This window comes from Chelonia mydas, chromosome 1 (assembly GCF_015237465.2).
Source record: "Chelonia mydas isolate rCheMyd1 chromosome 1, rCheMyd1.pri.v2, whole genome shotgun sequence".
In the NCBI taxonomy this organism is placed as follows: domain Eukaryota; kingdom Metazoa; phylum Chordata; order Testudines; family Cheloniidae; genus Chelonia; species Chelonia mydas.
Window position 1 is genome coordinate 100951432 of NC_057849.1, and position 19551 is coordinate 100970982.

The window sequence follows — 19551 nt, forward strand, 5'->3', positions numbered from 1 at the left end:
TCCATCCCACTAGGCCCCCTCACACTCAGACCCCCCTGCTGAGTTCTATCCCCTCGCAACCAAACCTGCCCTTGCTGAGTCCCATTACCATTGCATCCAGAACCTCCTAACAAGCCCCAGTGCAGCTGGATTCCCTCCCCACACACACACACCCAGATTCCCCCATTGAGACACCTGCACCCGGATTGCCTCACAGAGAACTCTCTCAACACACACCTGGATCTCCGCACCCCAAACCCCTCCGCACTGGGATCCTGCCTTGCTGAGCCTGCTTACCCACATCTGGTGCACCTGGTATGGAGGAGTAGGGCCCTGGGGCAGGCCCAGTCCTTGTGCTGTTTCAGGGCTGGGTGCAGCCTCACCACTTGGTGCAGCCAGCCACATTTATTTGACAAAAATTGCAGAATTTTAAAATATTGTGCACAGAATTTTTAACTTTTTTTGGCTCAGAATGCCCTCAGGAATACTGGCAAAATGAGTATCATGAGTATATAATGAAATAGTTCCTTTTCACAGCCACTTACGATGTCCAGACTTGAAAGCAGCAAAACCAGTTAGCCTGATATTTCTCATTTTTGTCCATGTTTCTGCAGAAGTGTAATACCCAGTAAGGCTTAAGTGTTGTTGGGACAACAGGAACACAACACAACGTGTTTGTTATCCGTATGAAAGACTTGTTTTTGAACAGCTGCGATAGTGAAGGGGAAACTTGAAAGAGAACAATGATTTAAAAATACTTCTGATGTTAAGCCATCTAATCAACTTGCTTGATGAGAGTTGGCACTATTAAATTACATTGCAGCCAACACTGTATTATTAGTGCTAGATTTCAGAGGCCACTGCTACCAAAATATTTGTGAAATCATTTTTTCACTTCATGATAATCCATTGGAAGGCTGAAAATTTAAACGTTTGCATGCAGATATTGTTTTCTCCAGTTTCTTATTGTAGGATTGCTCATGAGTACTGGGCTACTGGCATTCATTTTATTCAGCAGAAAATACAGCATTGGAAGCACTTTAAACAGGCCTAGTTGACTTGACTTTAGAGTCCATTCCTAGCCATACAGACTCTGAATTCATTAGCTATAATATGAAGACAATAAGACAAACCTCATTTTGGTTGGGAAACATTCTATTTTTAGAGTTTGGAGAATTTAAACCTGATTTAGTATCATAATTGGGTCTGATCCTGCTATCCCTTCACATACAGTGCTTCCATTGATATCAGTGTGCAAATTAGTGACTGGTTTAAACAAGTCCATTAGTTTCAGGAGATACAGGTAATTTCTTAAAACAATGGACCCTATTCATGAAAAATGATCAGATTTATTTAACTTTAGTAGCAACTGCTACATTGCCTGATACAGTAACTCCTCACTTAACATCTACCGGTTAATGTCATTTCGTTGTTACATCACTGACATAGGCACCAACTCCGTGGGTGCTCTGGGGCTGGAGCACCCTCGGATAAAAATTAGTGGGTGCTGTACACCCTCTGGCAGCCAAGCTCCCCTCCCCCCGCCCTACCTCCTCCTCCTCCTCCTCCTTCTCCCCCGAGCGCGCTGCGTCCCTGCTCCTCCGTCTACCTCCCAGTGTTTGCTGCCAAACAGCTGTTTGATGGCGTTAGCATGCTCCGGTAGGGAGGGGGAGGAGCGGGAACGTGGCAGGCTCAGGGGAAGAGGCGGGGCGGGGGTGATTTGGGGAAGGAGTTGGAATAGGGGCAGGGAGGGGGTGGAGTTGGGGCAGGGACTTTGGTGAAGGGGTTGGAATGGGGGCAGGGCAGGTGTGGGGCCTCTTGGAAGGGGTGGAGTGGTGGCAGGGCTGAGGGCAGAGAGGGAGTCGAGCATCCAGGGGAAAGCAGGGAATTCGGCGCCCATGATCACTGATCAATTAGGGAACATGCTCGCTTAAAGTTGTGCAATGCTCCCTTATAATGTTGTTTGGCAGCTGCCTCCTTTGTCCACTGCTTGCAGAAAGAGCAGCCCATTGGAGCTAGCTGGTGGGGGCTTGGAACCAGCGTGGACCGGCAGCCCCATATCAGCTTCCCTAAGTTCCCTGTGCGGCAGCTGCCCAGCAGACTATCAATTGCTGGGCAGTTCAGGTGTCCCTCCCCCCACTGCCATGTGCTGCTCCTGCCCTCTGCCTTGGAGCTGCTCCTGGGAGCCTCCTGCTTGCTGTACAGGGGGTGGGGGGGAAGAGGGGTGCTGATGTCAGGGTGTCCCCCTCCTCCACTCCTGCCCCCTCTGGTGTACCCCATCTCCACAGAGCGGGGTGTGGGGGGCACAGGACAGGGCTCAGGACTGAAGGAGCTTGCTGGAAGCAGTTGTTGTCTCAACTTGATGATCTACTTAAAAAGGCAGTGTACTTAGAGTTGGGTCAGCATAAAGAGGAAATGCACGCCTCTCTCTCTCTCACACACACACACTGTGTGTGTCTGTCTCACAAACACATGAACCCCCTCTGGCACTTTGGAAAGTGGAGTGTGCACTTCAGTGGGATAGCATGGGTTCATCATCACGTTCAGTTTCCGCAGGGAATGTTTGCAGCCACTGACATGCGTCTACTGTATCTCCTCCCTCCATTCGTGCTGCCTTGTAGACTGTGAGACTACATTAACAACAATGTGTTAACTCTTGAGGGCTCAGCCGAGTGCTAGTTCATTATTTAGCAGCAAGGCATTCCCTGGGAAATGTCCCACCCTGTGACTCCCCACCTCAACCAAGCTACACGATCATCATTGGTGTGTACAGTATTAAATTGTTTTTTTAAAACTTATACTGTGTATATGTATATAAATAATTTGTATATATATATATAGAGAGAGAGAGATTAGAGAGAGTCTTTTGTCTGTAGACAGGATATCATTCTCTTTTTAGAGTACAGGCTCTGTGCAAAGAGGAATGAAGGTGTGACTAAGCAGTCCCGAAAGAGGAACCCTTGGAGCAGTCATGCTCAGGAGGTTTGAACTGAATTTTGTTACTTTAAGGTCTTTTTTTGTTGTTTAAATCCAAACTCCAGGAAAAGTTTGTTTAGACTTAACATACTGTGTGGATTGAGGCCCTAAAGCAGTTTGTGGAAGGTGCCTGCTCACCATCACTTTGCAGAATCAGGTCTTAGAATAGTAACAACATCGCTTTTTGAAATGAAGGTGACTTTATTAAAAAAAAATTGTTTTTATTCAAAAAAAATATTTCAAAACAGCAAGTACTACTGATACTGATGATAAAAGGGAAAATAGGTATTCCTCATTCAGACTATTGCACACTGTTTTGTATTGTCCATTGAAATTGTTAATAAAATAATTTTCCTTTTATTTTCTTTTAACGGGATTCTGAAGATAGGTAAACATTCCTAAAAGTGACTTTATTTCTTCCTGTTAGAGTTCATCTTTGGCCTGTAATTAAGAAGGAAAAATATTAACTGTTGCAGTTTTTAACAATCAGTATAGTCTTGTATATCTTGCTTTAATTCAATGATCCTTTCCCTTTCTAAAGAGACAGACAGGAACAGTTCCTCTTTGGCCACTATTTCAGCCCACAGCTGCAGCTTCACCATGTCCTTTATTAGCCACTGTATCCAGGTAAGTGCAGATTGGTTCGTTTCCTCCCTCTGCCCTGGCTTTATTTGTGGCTGACAGACACTCTTTGAAGTATGCAGGAGGTAGGGCGGAGTGGGAGGGGGGTCCTGAATGTCTGCTGTGTCCTCAAACCTCCACTCACAACAAGATCTATGCAATACGGAATTCCTTGTCTGTGCTAGCCACAGCTGGGTAGGTATGACTTAATGAATTTACTTACTACCCAAACAACTTACTATAAATTAGCTATTAATTTTTAGAGCCTTTTAGTTTACTCTTACAAATATTTATTTAATTTTGAAAACACATGACCACTGAGGCAATCCATTTTCAAGGAAATTATTCTCGCTGCCAGGACTCTTATTTATTCTAAATTTAAAGTAATATTACAAAAATCCAGAAAAGATTAAATGAAAAATGGAAACCCTGACATTTCTGGCTCTTTTTGACTTTCACAGACAAAATTATTGCCTTTCTGAAACTGTTCTGTTCTATTACTGTTAGCTATCTTACGGTGTTGCCCCAGTGATTTCACAGGAGTTAGCTCTCAGTTAACTCTGTTTTTCAGCAGCAGTTTTCAGCTGTTTAGTTGGTGCAAATACACGATTCTAAAAATAAAAAATAAAAATATAGACCACCTACAAGCCCATTAGTCATCAGAATTTGAATGAAACTCATCTGAGCCCTGATGATGCTGGGTGCTGGGCACATTCAGTTAAATAGGAATTGAGGACATTCAGCATCTTGCAGAATCAGACCTTTATTGTACAGACCATACCTTCTTTCTGTGGCAAGTACATGGAAACAGGTCATCGTCAGGCTGCTCTACCTTCTCCATGCCATCTCTGATTTTTGGCTCACTCACTTGTAAATTGGCGTATTCCTAATTCAAAAAAGAGGAAGGTATTCTTACTTTATTAACTGCCTGTAATATCTCACAGCTCAGATCAATAATTTTGTAAGAGCTGTGTGGCCAAAGAATCTCCCATTGCTCTCAGAAAAGCCCACCATATCACAGAGAAGGTAAGCGGATACTTAACTGCTGTCAGAGATCCTAGGTGGTGCCTCACTGAAGTGTCAAAACCTCAGTGCTAATGCACAGACATTTTCAGCTGTGGCTGGGGATAGGGGTATGAGACTACGCTCTTAGATCATTGCTGAGTGCTAGTGTGAGGAACATGGGAACACTTTCTTGTAGATTAGATTGAGATTTATGGGAGCTGGAATGCCTCTCTCAAACTGCCACTCTAACATTAAAGGAATCTTTTAGCGCATAAACTTCACACAATGTCCACAATCTACTTAATGTTTCCCATTGTTACTCTTTGCTTTGTAACTTCATCTCTGGGCTGGCTGATTTCCAGTGTGTGTATATTCCTAAATGCTTTCTACATAACTTTTTTTCTAGTAGTCTGATATACTGACCTGGAAAAGTTTGAAATAATAACAGAATACATGATCTCCCATGAGGTTATTTCTTGCAAATTCTTGCCCTGATTTTGCAATATTCCTTGCCTGTCAAAGAAAAGGAAAATCCTGACATAGGAAAATTTCTGGAGATGGTAGTAGTGATTCTGAAATGTAACACAATATGTACAATTTTAGTAATTAGCCTTCCAATTTTGTAGACAAGTGTCTAGGTACCACCATGGTGATTTCTCCATAAAATAATAAATAAACCTTTATTACTGATGACATGCGAGGGAGACTGAAAATTGACATATTCTTTACGTTGAACGAAAGGTGTCCTTACTCCGTAAATACATCTTTAATTTCTCAAAAACTCAAATTAATTTTCAAATTAAGGGCTGTAGAAGAATACACAAGCTAAATATGTTTTGCTTCCCCATTGGTATAATATGTGACACTCATTCTTAAGACCTGCTAATGTTTTGTTTGTTTTTAAACAAATTAACTTGTATTCACCTACTTTTAGTTTGTCAGGAAATGTTTCCAAGTGTTTTAATATAGACTTACCTCTTCATCATGATCCTTTGCCCACTGTAGCTTCTCCAGTAGGTCACTCAGGTCATTTTTAAATGGAATGTAGTGTTTCCAGGGCTGCAGCTCATTATAAAAATGTTCATAGTAGAAAGAGTCTTGCTTCAGTACTACACTATTTCCTGCTAACAGGTAAGGCAATCTGTATGCAGCCACTGTGCCGTCAATATTAATTTGATATTTATACTGCAAAAACATACAATAATTGATTAATAAACATTTTAAAAACAGGTAGCAGGGATTGGTTTTGTGGTGTTTTTTTTATTCTGAGAATATTAAATGCAGGGGGCTTGCTCATTTTAAGACATGCAGATTATACCTGACATGCATTGCATTATAGGTAATCTTTATTGTTAATAAGCAGATGAGATTAGTTCCACCGTCTAAATATATTGTATTGGGAGGAGCTATGATCACCAGTCAGACAGAAGAACAATAAAATGGAATCTAGTGATTAGACTGGACAGAAAGTTCCTATAAAATCTCAAAATCTAAGGGTACGTTTTCACTACCCACCAGATCGGCAGGTAGCGATCGATCTATCGGGGATCGATTTATTGTGTCTCGTCTAGATGCGTTAAATCGATCCCTGAATCAACGCCTGTACTCCACCTCGGCAGGAGGAGTAAGCGGAGTCGACAGGGGAGCCGCCGCGGTTGACTCGCCGCCGTGAGGACGGCCAGGTAAGTCGAACTAAGAATAGCGTAGCTGAAGCTGTGTATCTTAGTTTGAAACCCCCCCACCCCCCAGTGTAGCCCAGGCCTAAGTCAAATCTGATAATCATAAACAGGTTATGTCTGAAAAGTTAAGTAATATATATGTATAATATGTACAAAGACGGTAGGAAGGAGGAGGAAAATTCTCAAACACTGGTGAGTTAAGTCTGCAAGAAGAATAAATAGCCGTTGATGTCCTACCTTGAAAAAATCAAAAAATGAAATATGCTTCACAATGGGACCATAGAGGCTTTCATCATGTTTAAAAAAGAAAAAGTTTGTGAAAGCAGCATCTATGATATCTGGATATTTTCTACTGAGTTTTACAAGTTCAAGCCTCTCTTTGCGGCTGTCACGTCCCCTCCAAACTGCTGTAGTATTCTTGTCTTCCCAGGGTGGCCCAGTGTTGGCCTGGACAGACATCATGTCCAGGCTGACTCTAGATGTCAGGAGGGAACAAGTGATTTCAGAAAAGAGGACTCTTGAAGTTTACATGCACCAATCTTTTAAAATATTCTTGTAATACAATTCTGGACCCGGTTCTCCCCCAGCAGTTATACACCACATTTCCATTGATTTCAATGGTGTTATTCAAAAAAGTTTACAATCTAAGAAGACAGATGACATACAAAGGCAGGGATACAATCAAATAAATGTTTGTAAACTTATTATGATTATAATAAATAAAATAAGTGCCAACAAACGCCATCTGACTCTCAAGCCACCGTTCATTAGTTGATATCTTACAGGCATTATGCCACAGTGGGGTCTTGAGGAGAGATTTGAAGGGGAAGACAATAGTGGCTTTTTGAGTCAGTGCAGAGAAGCATGCTATGTGCTACGGACAGTATGGAAGGTATGGATATGGCTGTGGGAGAGGCTGACAAAGGGTGTATGAAGGTGCTATCTTTGCCGGAATGAAGGAGACAGCGAGAAGGTGCTACAGTAAGAGATCAGAATGCACAAATAAAGAGGGACAGACCTGTGAAGGGTCTTGATAAGGACAAGAAGGGTGAACTGAATGCAGTGAAATAGGGTGAGCCAGGGGAAGGATTCAAATGGATTCAGAGTCATGGACAAGAAAGATCATCTTAAAAACTGGTTTTGTATGGTTCTGAAGAGGCAAAATAGCTGTTAGGGAGGCCTGAGAAGAGGACCTTACAGTAATCAAGATGGGAGATGAAGGCCTACGTGAGAGTTTTGGCTATACGTATTTTAAAAGAAGAAGGAGGTATCTTAGAAATGTTATGGAGAAAGAAGCAGCAAGATCTGGAGAAAGCCTGAATATGCAGGGAAGAGTTGAAGACGACCTTCCCCACGATATCATCCTGAGTGGTGGGGAGACTGATAAAGGTGTCATCAGTGATAAAATAGATTTTTTTAGTGTTTTTGATTGGACTACATTTGGTCCCTGGTTTCTGAAATAGGACATTGCAGGAAGACAACAATTATGTAAAGGATAAAATAGCTAAACTTAGACATTCAGTATTCCTTATCTGGCCTAAAATGGTGTCTCAGTGTCAACATAGAAATTAATTTGAATAAATATATAGTACAACAATTATTGAAGTATTGGTAATGGAAGAGTCTATTGGAAGACCATCCACTCATATTTAGTGCTTTGTGAAAAATTTACATAATTTCTTACCGGCCCATAGTTTCTAAGACTGAGTCCGTCAAATCATAAGTTGGCATCACAATGTCTTTTGACTCTGTGGATCCACACCATGAGAAGATGGGATGAAGGTTCTGAGTAGATTTCTTTTTCTCTAAAGGCCAATCCCCTAAATTAACAAAAAACTCTACGTCTGGCATTTTCACCTAAAAGAAGACAAATGATAGTGTTGATGTTCGTGTGTATTGTATGTGTTTATATAGGAATATTCTTTTTTTTTTCTTGATCAATATGGTATCTGAAATTAGGTACAATAAGAGAAGTCTGCTGGAAGAGTTAGATTCAGGGCCATAATATATTCAAAAACTATAACAACTGCTCATCCCACTTCAGGAATGCTGTTCACAGAAATCCATGTTTTAAATCTCTCTATTATCAGGTCAGAAAACAAAGCAGCATTATAACAAACTAGTTTTCAAAAGGAATCTCACAAAAGCTACTCTTCTAGATATAACAAAGCATCCTCTCTCCTTGTTCATGATGCTCAGGTCTTTGTATATATTCCAAAACCAAAAAACTCCATTTCAAAAGCTATTAAGGTTGCAAAGTGACAGCAGTGTTGTAGTACCATGCCATTTACAAAATCTTAGCTAGAGGGAAATTAATACTTAAGGACACAATTAATTTTACGTTGTCTACATAATAAAACCACATTAGCCTTATTAAATAAAAGATATACCTATTCCATCACTGTACTATAATGTTAATTCTGGCTAAAACTACTGTTCTTTCATCAATGATCACAAAATATAAACATAAATATCTTCTAAAAATGGATAACAATTATCTACATACACATTAATTACCCATATTGACCAAGTCCCCACATATACATAATATGCAATTATAAGCACATTACTGGTTCTCCATAACATGTGCATATGTGAAACTTTTCTTGAATACTTTTGTTGTTTAGACCAGCAAGGTAATTAATTTCATTGTGGCTCATCCACATTGCAACATGTCTTGATTCCTCTGCTGTCCAAGCATTAGAAACATTAGGTTTCTGACTCAGCTTACATTCAGAGACAAAGATAGAAACTAATCCTCTGCCAGATATCAAGTAGGGTTTATATGCCTTCTCATATGGCTGAGGAAGGAGAGCAAAGTTTATTTGCTCTAACTTGATGACACAGGGAAACCTTTAGCAAGAATTCCCTGTTAAGAACAGGCAGAAAGGCATGGAAGTTCTAGAGATAGAGAAACAAAGGACCAGTTCTTATTTTCAGTGTACATACAGACACATAGGGTTCTATCTGTCTCTCATAAAACAAAGGGAGTCTTCTCTTCACAGAGCACCTGGAAAGGCTGTAATCTTTAGGAATAATCTTTATGAACACAATGCCATCTACTGGTTGTATTCGATAACTGTAATGGACAAGCTATAAACTACATATTATCAGTGTTTACATTTTCAGACCACAGTCATTTGGGGGCTAATTTTCTCCTTGAACACAATAGATTTTTTTGTTCTTCAATCATATTAGCCAATGGAAAAGTTGAAAAGAACTGAACAGGGATGAAACAAATAGGATGCTCTAGAAATTTAATTTTGAGTATAGTTGGGGGACATCTTCCCCAGCCTCTCTTTGTCTCTGGCCTCTTTCCACAGTGTATAGAATTTAACAGAAAATTACACGATTCCCTGAGGTTTGTTTACATCATCCTACAAAATGTATTAGCAGTGATATAATTATCTGTTAAATCCTATAGGATGGTTCACAAAGTCTATGGACAATTGTTTTCTATTAAATCCTATATAGGCCTTTGTCATAAGGTCTAGCTGCCTAATTGATATCTGAGAGACAAGGTCGGTGAAGTAATAGCTTCTGCTCGTGAAAGAGACAAGCTTTCAAGCTTACACAGGTCTGGGAAATGTACACAGTGTCACAGCTAAAAAGAAGGTGGAAGCAATCGTTTAGCATAAGTAGTTAGCATGTATTGTAAAAGACCATTCAAGGTGAAGTGGCATCTTAACACCTCTGCAGTCATAGGGCAAAAAAGGGGGACTACTGGGTTACAGATTGTTGTAATAAGCCATAAATCCAGTGTATTTATTAACTTCATGGTTTTCAATGTCTAGCAAACTTAATTTAAGCTCCCAGGCTCATCTTTTGAAGGTGTTGTGCAGGTTTTCTTTGAGGACGAGGACTGAGAGGTCAGATATGGAATGACTTTTCTGTGAAAAGTGTTCACCCACAGGTTGATCCGAGGAGAGAGTCCAGAATACATACCTTAACCCAGTCTGTGTAAGCTCGAAAGCTTGTCTCTTTCACCAACAGAAGTTGGTCCAATAAAAGATATTACCTCACCCACCTTGTCTCTCTAATGTTCTGGGACCAGCACAGCTAAAACAACATTGCAGATAATTAACATTTGTAAGTTACATTCTACAAACTAATCAAAGAGCATACCAGAACATCCAACTTCATGAGGAACAAGCCTTCTAGCTTATTACTTACTAATGTGAAAGTAATAAAAGAGAGCAAGAATAGTGGTGTTTTCTTTATTGTTGCGGAGGCATCAACAAAACTGTAATAAGGATTTCAGGGAAAATTTTGATATTTAAACACTAACATATACAATATATAAGACTAATATTTACTCACTTTTCTAGTCAAAGAAAGTAGTATAGCATCCATGAAAATCCTGAAGCCAACATGCTCACCATGAGTCCTTATATAAACCTAAACATAACCCAAAGTTATTTCATTAGTGTTTTTGCTTGGGGAAAAAATACATTATTGGAGCTTTCCTGTTTCACAGTAAAGGGAATCAGACAGATTGTGTGGCTTCACCTTTACATAACTTCAAATCATTTTGGGAGGCCTTGGAATGTCCTACCTCTCTGACGAAGCAAAAAAAGGGGCACGCATTTTTTGTCCTTTGCAGTCACCTTTAAAAATGATCCCCTGTAAATAGAAACTTATCACTTTCAAGCCTGACTCTACTGCACTCCTTTCCCGGATTATGTTCATGGCATAGAGAAAAGCTTGACAAAAACATAAAATATTCTCTCTGGAAGGTTGTGATGTAACACTACTTTATTGCTAGGAATCCAAAACTTTAACACACACAAGAACCAAAAACAGAGAGAAAGAAGGCAGGCTGCACAACTAGAGAGGCACAGCCCATCCTACCTTGTACTAGGTTGGTTCTTTGACTGACTGCACAAGATTGCATACTTCTCTATAAAGCCCCCTAATGTGCAAGCAGGAATAGTAAACACCTTACATTTAAACTGCTAGCTTGTAATTTTAACACAGTTCCACTACACCACCAAAAGCTCTTCTTTCAGAGTAACAGCCGTGTTAGTCTGTATTCGCAAAAAGAAAAGGAGGACTTGTGGCACCTTAGAGACTAACCAATTTATTTGAGCATGAGCTTTCGTGAGCTACAGCTCACTTCATCGGATGCATACTGTGGAAATTGCAGAAGACATTATATACACAGACACCATGAAACAATACCTCCTCCCACCCCACTCTCCTGCTGGTAATAGCTTATCTGAAATTAGTAGAGTTTTGTTAGCTACAGTTGAGGATTCTTAGACCACCGCACCATACAAAATTGATTAGTATTCAAAACTCCTGTGGACAGGAAACTAAACTGGGAGTCAGGACATTTGGGTCTACTCCTAATTCTACTATTGATCAGCTGTGTGACTGTGGGCAAAGTAATTTGCCTCTCTGTGTTTCAGCTGCCCTATCTGTAACATGGACATAAAACACCTTACAAAGGAAGGTAAGTATCATTGAGTTTTACAGATGAAAAACACTATATAAGAGTTAAATATTATATTTGAGGGATAATGAAGCAAACAATGGAGGTGTGAGAGGTTCTCAAAGAAAAGGTCAAAAGAATCCTTTATAAGGGAAAGTGTTAACCAGCCTAAATATATGACTAGCTAGAAGCCTCCTTTTAATACTTCAGCTAAATCACATACTGTACCTTGTTATCTTTTATGGTATAGTGACACAAGCTCTGTCTTTGTCCAAACCTTTGTGGAATTTCCTTTGCAATCTTATCTGGATCAACAGTAGGAAAATGTGCTAGGTCTCTCTGAATCTGTGGAATGGCTTGAGGGCAGCTCATATCTTCCAGCCATGCAGTGCTGTCTTCGCGAGGGCAGTCACAATTCTCATGGTAAACAGGGCCTGTTGTATACACCGCAAATTTTTAGATTATTTTAATGTGCAACACAGTCAAGACATTGAATTCAGAAGTTAGTTAGCCTGGACTTTGAGCCAAATTCAGAGGTGAATCAGTAGTGTGTAAGTTAGACTCTTAGGCCCTTGTCTACAAAGGGGAAATGGAACAGCATAACTGTTCTGGTATAATTTAGCTATCCTAGAATAACTGCCCCATGTGGATACTCTGTTCCACAATAAAAGAACCTATCTCCTGCCTAAGGCCCAGAGTGAGCCTCAAACTAGGGGAAGATAGGCATTTCCTGCCCGTCTTGCCCGATCTGTTCAAATACCTTGTCTTTATCAGGCTGACAGGGGACTTGAACTAGTGGTATCTCATATCCCAGTTGAATACCCTGCTTATTGGGCTAATGGTTAAAAGGAGGGCTTGGTCCTCCTAATTGTCATTTTGTGTGGAGTTAGGCAGCCTCTGAGCATGCCTACCAGATTGGCCGCTGCAGGCAAGATACACATTGTCTTTCCCAATCCGTGGATCACTCTGGGCCCTAGGTGGGAGATAGATGTCTGGATGCCTTGAGTGAGGCAGCACTGTACATGCTCAGAGGCAGAAACATAGGCACCGAGCGACATAGGCACAAAAGCTTAGGTGCTGAAGGTATGTCTATACAGGGATAAAAAAAAACCATGGCTGGCCGGGGCAGCTGACTTGGGCTCATGAGGCTCAGGCTCTGGAACTGAAAAATCGTTCTGTAGACATTTGGGCTTGGGCTAGAGCCCCACGTCTGGGACACTCCACCCTTTCAGGGTCCCAGAGCTTGGGCTCCAGCCCAAGCCCGAATGTCTATACAGCGATTTTTCAGCCCTAGAATCTAAGCCCCATGAACCCAAGTCAGCTGATCTGGGCTAGCCATGGCCATGCTGCAGGCTTTTATCCCTGTGTAGACATAGCCTGAGTGAGTTTAGGCATCTTCAGGGTTCAGGGGAAGCTGAGTGGGGATTATGGATTGCAGTAGAATCTAAAACTGTGAACCCGAGCCTCAGCAAGTTGAAGGATCAGGCCCTAGTACTGTAAAGCATTTTGGGCTACAGTTTGTATGAAAAACCCCCCACTATGTAAAATAAAGTTGTACCATGTAATTCTTCTTTGTACCTTTTAAAATATATGGAGACTTGGCAACATGTTTATCTTTGACTTTGATTTCTATCTTCAGGTTTTTGTAGCTTGCATACATTCTGTACCTCACAATGAAGGAGCCATCTTTTCTGTCTAATATCTGCACTCCTATCCGAGTGAACTGCTCATCAGGAGCAGTGATCTTCACCTGGAATGCATTTGCTCCTGGAGAGAAAGTAAACCTACACAGGGAACAAGTACAGTCGTGATTAAGATGTGACTATGTAACAGTTTTCTTAGGGTCTGACCCAATGCCAGTTAAAGTCAGTGGAAAGATTGCCATTGACTTTAGTGAGAGCCAGATTGTACAATATTTCCCAGTATTCAGTGCCCAGATTTTCCAAAGACTTCAGCTCCAATTTAGACACCTAAATAAGGCCTGGGTTTTCAAAAGTGCTTAGTAGCCAGCAGCTCCCACCGTGACACCAATGGGCAGATTTCAGTAGACCTTAGCACCCAATGTACTGAGCTCTTATGAAAATCTTATTTTGGTGCCTAAATGAGAACCAAGCAGTTTTGAAAATCTGGCTCTGAGTGTGAGGTCTGAGCCTTTCTGAAAATTTGGGGCCATAGTGACTCAACAGACCATTGAGACACGCTGCCCCTACAAGTAAACTAGTTTAAAGCCAAGTACCTCCTTGCCCAGTGAAGTTCTGCAGATATGAGCTTGTGAGGTGAATGAGTTCTTCTGCTTCAGCATTTCTCTCCCTTCTGTTATAAATAAATGAACAGCAATCCCCCCATTCCAGGGTCTTAAAGTGCTTCCACCTACCTGGGAAATACTACTACTTCTGGGGGGAGAAGGGGAAAGTGCAGGAAAGTGATGTGACTCTCTCAACATCACATGGAGAGCCAGGGGCAAGAATGGAACCCACCATTCCTAGCAATCCATCCTGTGTATTAACCATAAGACTATCTTTGCAGAAGTTCCTTTTCCTCTCTCTTTCCTTCACCCCTCTCTCTGCCTACCACTGGGCCCTTTCTCTCCCACATCCCCTTTTCCATTGGTCCCCTTCCTGGTATGGTCAAGTCTACCTTTCACTCTTTCCTCTCCTTTAATTTCTTTCTAACCCCACTGGTCCTGTTTACCTCACAAAAAAGCAGCAGTGCTGGCCACCTATTCCTCTCCACTTCTTGCCCCAATTCATAGAGGTGGTTGTGGAGCAGCAAGAAAAACGGGAGGCAGAAATCTTGGCTGCCTGCTCAGAAGCGCTAGTAAATGAGAGTAGGAGCTGAAGACAAAAACTTTTCTTATTGCCTGTGGCACTACTTATGAATGACGTTTCACCTGGCATGAGTGACCAAGTGACTGTGCCCTCCAGATGAGTGACACCAAGTAAGTATGGAAACTGTACTTCACTATGCAAATTTTACACTTTGGTAATTTTACAGCTACTGAACCAAATTTCTTCAAATTTGGCTGCTTTGTTGCTCTTATGGAAAGATATACAGTCTTTAATAACAGATATGGGGAAAAGAATTGAATCAGATATCTAAAAATTTGAAGATAATCTATTGTTTATACAGAAAGTCAGAATATCTCAAATATAAATCTCAGGGTAGAAACAGAAGAACTTTAGGAGTGTCCCATAAATAAAAAAATTGTTTAGGGGACTTTGCTCAAACTTTAAAAAGAATTTCACAGTGTATAGACACCAAATCTAGAAAAATTCAGCCTAAAAAATGAATGGCTTGGAAAGCTATGAATGTAGGGAACAGTTTTACAACTGTAACAATGGTATGTGCTACCAGGTATTAAACGAGATTGTCCACCTCCACTTCTTTGATCAAATCTATGCTGTGTATGAAGAATGTGGGCTACTAGAGGGAAAAGGGACAGCTTTCTAGCATCGCCCTTCCCAATACCCAGCTAAGATATTAGGAGCGCCGCAGAATGTGGGGTTTTGGCCAGGAGGTATCTGCTGTCTGTGACAAGGTAACATTGTTCACCCTGGCAACCTTGAGGGAATCCCCACATAAGATAATGCTAATTTCATTGTTGTTACTTTGCATGGATTCCCCACTCTGTTGAATGAAACTGCACATTCCTCCTTGGGAAGGGGTATATGGATAGCAAAATGTAGGGATGCACTGGCAGCTTGGGTCGTTTAGAAGCTGTGCTACTGTTAAAGAAGGGGAAGGGTCTGGGAAGTAATGCCAAGGCATGCAGACTCTGCTCAAATGGATTTGGCCTCCTCAGATCTTAGGGAATTTGCAAGTTGAAGGGGCTGAGGAGATTTTCAAAGCAATAAATAACATTTAGGTGTCTAACTCCCACTGACATTTAATGGGAGTTAGACACCTAAATGCCATTGGTGCCTCTGAAAATCTCCTCCAGTCCCTCTGCCAGTTCCATGAGGGGATAGAGGCAAGGCTGTCCCTAGCTATTCTGGGGCCCTACGCAGCCCCACCACGGGGGGGCGGCCCAGGCCTCTGCGGAGAGGCATGGGGGGGCTGGCCTCAGGCCTCTGTGGATGGGGGCAAAGCTGGCTTAGGGGGTGGAGGGAACCACCGCCCAGCATGCACCGGCGGTGCAGAGCAGGCTGGGGCCAGGTCGCTGCACTTCCCGCCGCCAGTGAGTGCAGCCCCGGCCCTGCTGCAAAGCTATGGGGAGTAGGGGCAGGGCTGGGGCGGGGAAGAGGCGGGGCCCCTGGAGGAGAGCCGGAGCAGGGGCAGCACGCAGCTGCGCAGGGCACCAGGAAATTCAGTGCCCCAAATTTCCTGGTGGCCTACGCAGCTGCGTACTTTGCATATGGGTAAGGACGGCCCTGGATAGAGGAAACAAGCCCTACCTCTTCATGGAATATTTTGGCGAAAATGGCACAAGTGGCAAGTTGTGGGTTTCCTGTTCTCTGCTGGGTTTTTCCTGTTTAGAGATGATCTGGCTCACTAATTTCAGTCTTTGAATTAAGCTTTAGGCTGTCTCAAAATGTTCCTAGGTTTCTTTAATGTTCTATACAGTAAGTTCTATAAAATAAGCAATTATTTTAAATGGATTCACAGATCTGAAACCTACGTTTGTGGGGATTACTGATTTGTGTGACAATGGAAAGAAGCAGGAAAGTCTAGAGGTCACACCATAACTTAATCTGACCAGTTTCTTATATATATAGGCTTGACAAGGGAGAATTAGCTGTAACTTGTTTGCTGGGCCAAGATGCTTCTATTTTTTCTGTAACCCACTTTTTATTTCCTTTCCCCATCTCACATCCTGTAGGATGCCTGTGAACCCTGAGATGAATGGCAAATTTTATATGAGGGCAATGGAGCAGGAGATATTGAAAAGATCATCATAGGTTTTTTAAACATATATTCTTTTTTCTTACTATGGATAATATCCCAAAGGAAGCTTAAAAATAAAATCTCTGGGCCAAATTAACTTCTGGTGGATGGGGAGTGCAACTCAAATGATGTCTGTGGCATCACAGCTTTATGTGCCAACAGGCATTCTTGAATCTTTACTGAATATTTTTCCTTCATGTATTGTGCAAGTACAGATTTCCAGGAGTAAAGGCTGCTGGAATTAATTTAATTAAAAGAACATTAGAGCATTTTGACACATGACAATTAAGCAAAATTTACAAAGAGATATAAGGCATAAAAATGTAAGTCAGATTTGGGGCCTTCAACATGAATATCCTTTTCTGCAAGAAAGGCAAATTAAGTAGTTTTCTTAATTAAATAACAAGAGAGCCAATATATACAGGCACACCCATGTGACTCTGAAGAGAGGGTCGGGCCAATTCTACTGGTGATGTACAAAACACAATGGAATGTAATATAGATGTGAGGGGTTTGGCTCTGCAGTGTAACTGGAGAAAAAGTAGTAAAAGTTATTTTGTCAAAGAAATCTGGAGGTATGACTTGGACCCAGATCCTCAAAACACTTAAGCATGTGTGTAATTTGAGTAAAGTTGCACAATGCTTAAATATTTCTTGGAAAAGGGCCTTGGGAATGCCAACTAGGGAACACAGTCATTTCTAATTTTAAATTCTTGCAGGCATTCAGATACTGTGGGGATGGGAGCCTCAGGAGTATTTAGATCTATGAAGTAAGAAAGTGCCATTTTAAAACTCGAACATCTTTTTGGCCATAAACACAATTTAAAGTTGCTGTGATAAGATGCTGTCATGCTTACCTCTGCCCTTCAGTGTCCAAAGCCTGAACATAAAAATACCGAGCAGGGAGGACAACATCTGCTCTCAGACCAGGTCCCCATATTAAACTGTTCTCCGGACTCAGCTGGTTTCCTCCACCCGATACAGTGAACACCGGAATTGTTCCAAGCGTTAAGTAACAAAGCAGCCCAATGCTAAACATTTACAAGATTTCCTCTTCAGGAAAAAACACAAACAGGAAAACAGGCCAAGCTGCAGGGAAGGGGTAGAAAACGTGTCCTAAAGTGTAACTTGTGTCTCAGTTACGGCTGCAATAACATCTGCTCAGTTACACATCTGCCTTGACTTAGCGTTAGTTTGTTTGTTTCAAAGAAGTCTTGAATATTTCCACTTTCCCCCTACGCAAACTACAAGGGAGAAGCTAGTTAACTACATTAGTTACCACAGAGAAGACACGCTCAGGAGCTGCGGCCGTGTCCCTATTTCTTTGTCTTTGTGTGCATCGATTCTTCTGCCTTTAACCCTGGAGCTGGAACAGCATCTTCGGGTTAAGCCTATCCTCAGTCTCAGCGGGCAAGAAAGGAAAGGGGATTCTTTCATTGGTCCAACAAAACTTCTTCCGAATGAATAATGATATTGTCTCACTTCCCAGGCTGAGCAGTAATGCTGGGAAATGTAGTCCAGCAACTAGAATCACAGCAGGCTTGCACCTCACCACTCACGCTCATTACCAGTATGGTTTGGGCGGGGGAGAGAACATTTCAAGCGATTTCAAACAAGAGTGCAGACATTTGCAGCGTACTGCAAGTACAAGTTTAAATGGGACACTGTCAGCTTAAAACTTACACTTCTGGCTGAAAATGTTGTACCTATTATTGCTGCCAGTAACACACAAGGTTACAAGTGAAAGATTTTTGAAATTGACTTTTTCAATTTGTTTACTTTATGTATTTACCATCATATTGTATATACATAGCTTCTGTTTCCTTTATAGTCCATAGTTACGGCTAGATCCACTTACACTAGAGCTACAACACCTAAATTTAGGTCTCCTGCTGCCTAATAGAATCCACAATCCAGAGTTAGGGATGCACAGGGAGAATTAGGGGCCTAAGAATGGGATCCACAAAAACCAGCAAAGCTGAGTAGAGAGCCACCCAATCTAGCCAATAGGAAATGCGCAGGAAAGGAGTTTTGCCTACATCCCATCTCCTCAAAGGGGCTTAGGTGCCTATCTCTGGTTAGGATTCACAGCTGTGAACTCCTTCCTGAAGCTGGGTGCCCAAGCCCTTTCTTGCAAAAAAGAGGCAGTGCTGCTGATATGGGATAGCTCAGTGGTTTGAGCATTGGCCTGCTTAAACCCAGGGTTGTAAGTTCAATCCTTGAGGGGGCCATTTAGGGATCTGGGGCAAAAATTGGGGATTGGTCCTGCTTTGAGCAGGGGGTTGGACTAGATGACCTCCTGAGGTCCCTTCCAACCCTGAGGTTCTATGATTCTATATATAAAACTACAGAATTAGCCCTGTTGTTAAGGCCCTCAGCCAGGATGGGGGAGACATAAAGTTCAAATCCTTATTCTGCCTGATGGGAAATAAGGATTTAAACTTGTTTTTCAATAGAGTACCCTAACCACTGGGCTATGGGCATTCTAGGATGGGGCTTTCTCAGTTGCTCCTGTTGAAACTTTTTGACCCAGACTGTGTATAAATAATTAGCATTCATTGGGCCAGAGAAAGCACGCAAATGACTGAATAGCCCTGTGTTTAGGGCACTCACTTTTCAAGTCCCTGCTCTAATGTATATTTTATTAGTTACACACAGTAGAATAGCTTCAATAGGACTGAGAAAAACTTGGCCTAGAACATCGCATAGCTCAGTGGGTACAGCGCTTGTACAAGACGTGGGTTGAACAACGTCCGGCAGACAAGGCGTCTGAATCTTGGTCTCCCATATCCTGGGTAAGTGTCCTAACTCCTAGGCTAAAGGTTATAAGGTGGGGGTGGTACCTTATGTTTTGTGAAGAGCCTGATCTGTTGATCAGCCTCTGAGAGCACCTACTGGATCAGGCCCCACAAGCCAGATAAATAGGGAATGCCTATTTTGAGGATCCTGCCTGGATTTAGCCATCTTGCTGTC

The 19551-nt window shown here is 41.8% G+C and overlaps 1 protein-coding gene across 3 annotated transcripts; it reads right to left on the bottom strand.

Annotated features, from left to right (window-relative positions):
• Positions 1 to 3136: 3136 nt before the first annotated feature.
• Positions 3137 to 18051, bottom strand: POGLUT2 (protein O-glucosyltransferase 2). Of its 3 annotated transcripts, XM_043535252.1 has the most exons (11): positions 17858 to 17993; positions 17436 to 17667; positions 13273 to 13478; positions 11923 to 12128; positions 10581 to 10658; positions 7945 to 8117; positions 6498 to 6735; positions 5557 to 5766; positions 5005 to 5094; positions 4358 to 4462; positions 3137 to 3396 (listed from the first exon to the last, which is right to left on the bottom strand). In XM_043535252.1, the coding sequence occupies exons 2-11, from the start codon at positions 17615 to 17617 to the stop codon at positions 3379 to 3381; spliced, it is 1506 nt and encodes a 501-aa protein (XP_043391187.1). In that variant the 5' UTR covers positions 17618 to 17667; positions 17858 to 17993; the 3' UTR covers positions 3137 to 3378. The 3 variants fall into 3 exon arrangements, with proteins under 3 accessions (XP_043391187.1, XP_027684353.1, XP_043391191.1); XM_027828552.3 differs by lacking the exon at positions 17436 to 17667 and having other exon boundaries at positions 17858 to 18051; XM_043535256.1 differs by lacking the exon at positions 13273 to 13478 and having other exon boundaries at positions 17436 to 18001.
• Between the last annotated feature and the right edge of the window lie 1500 nt (positions 18052 to 19551).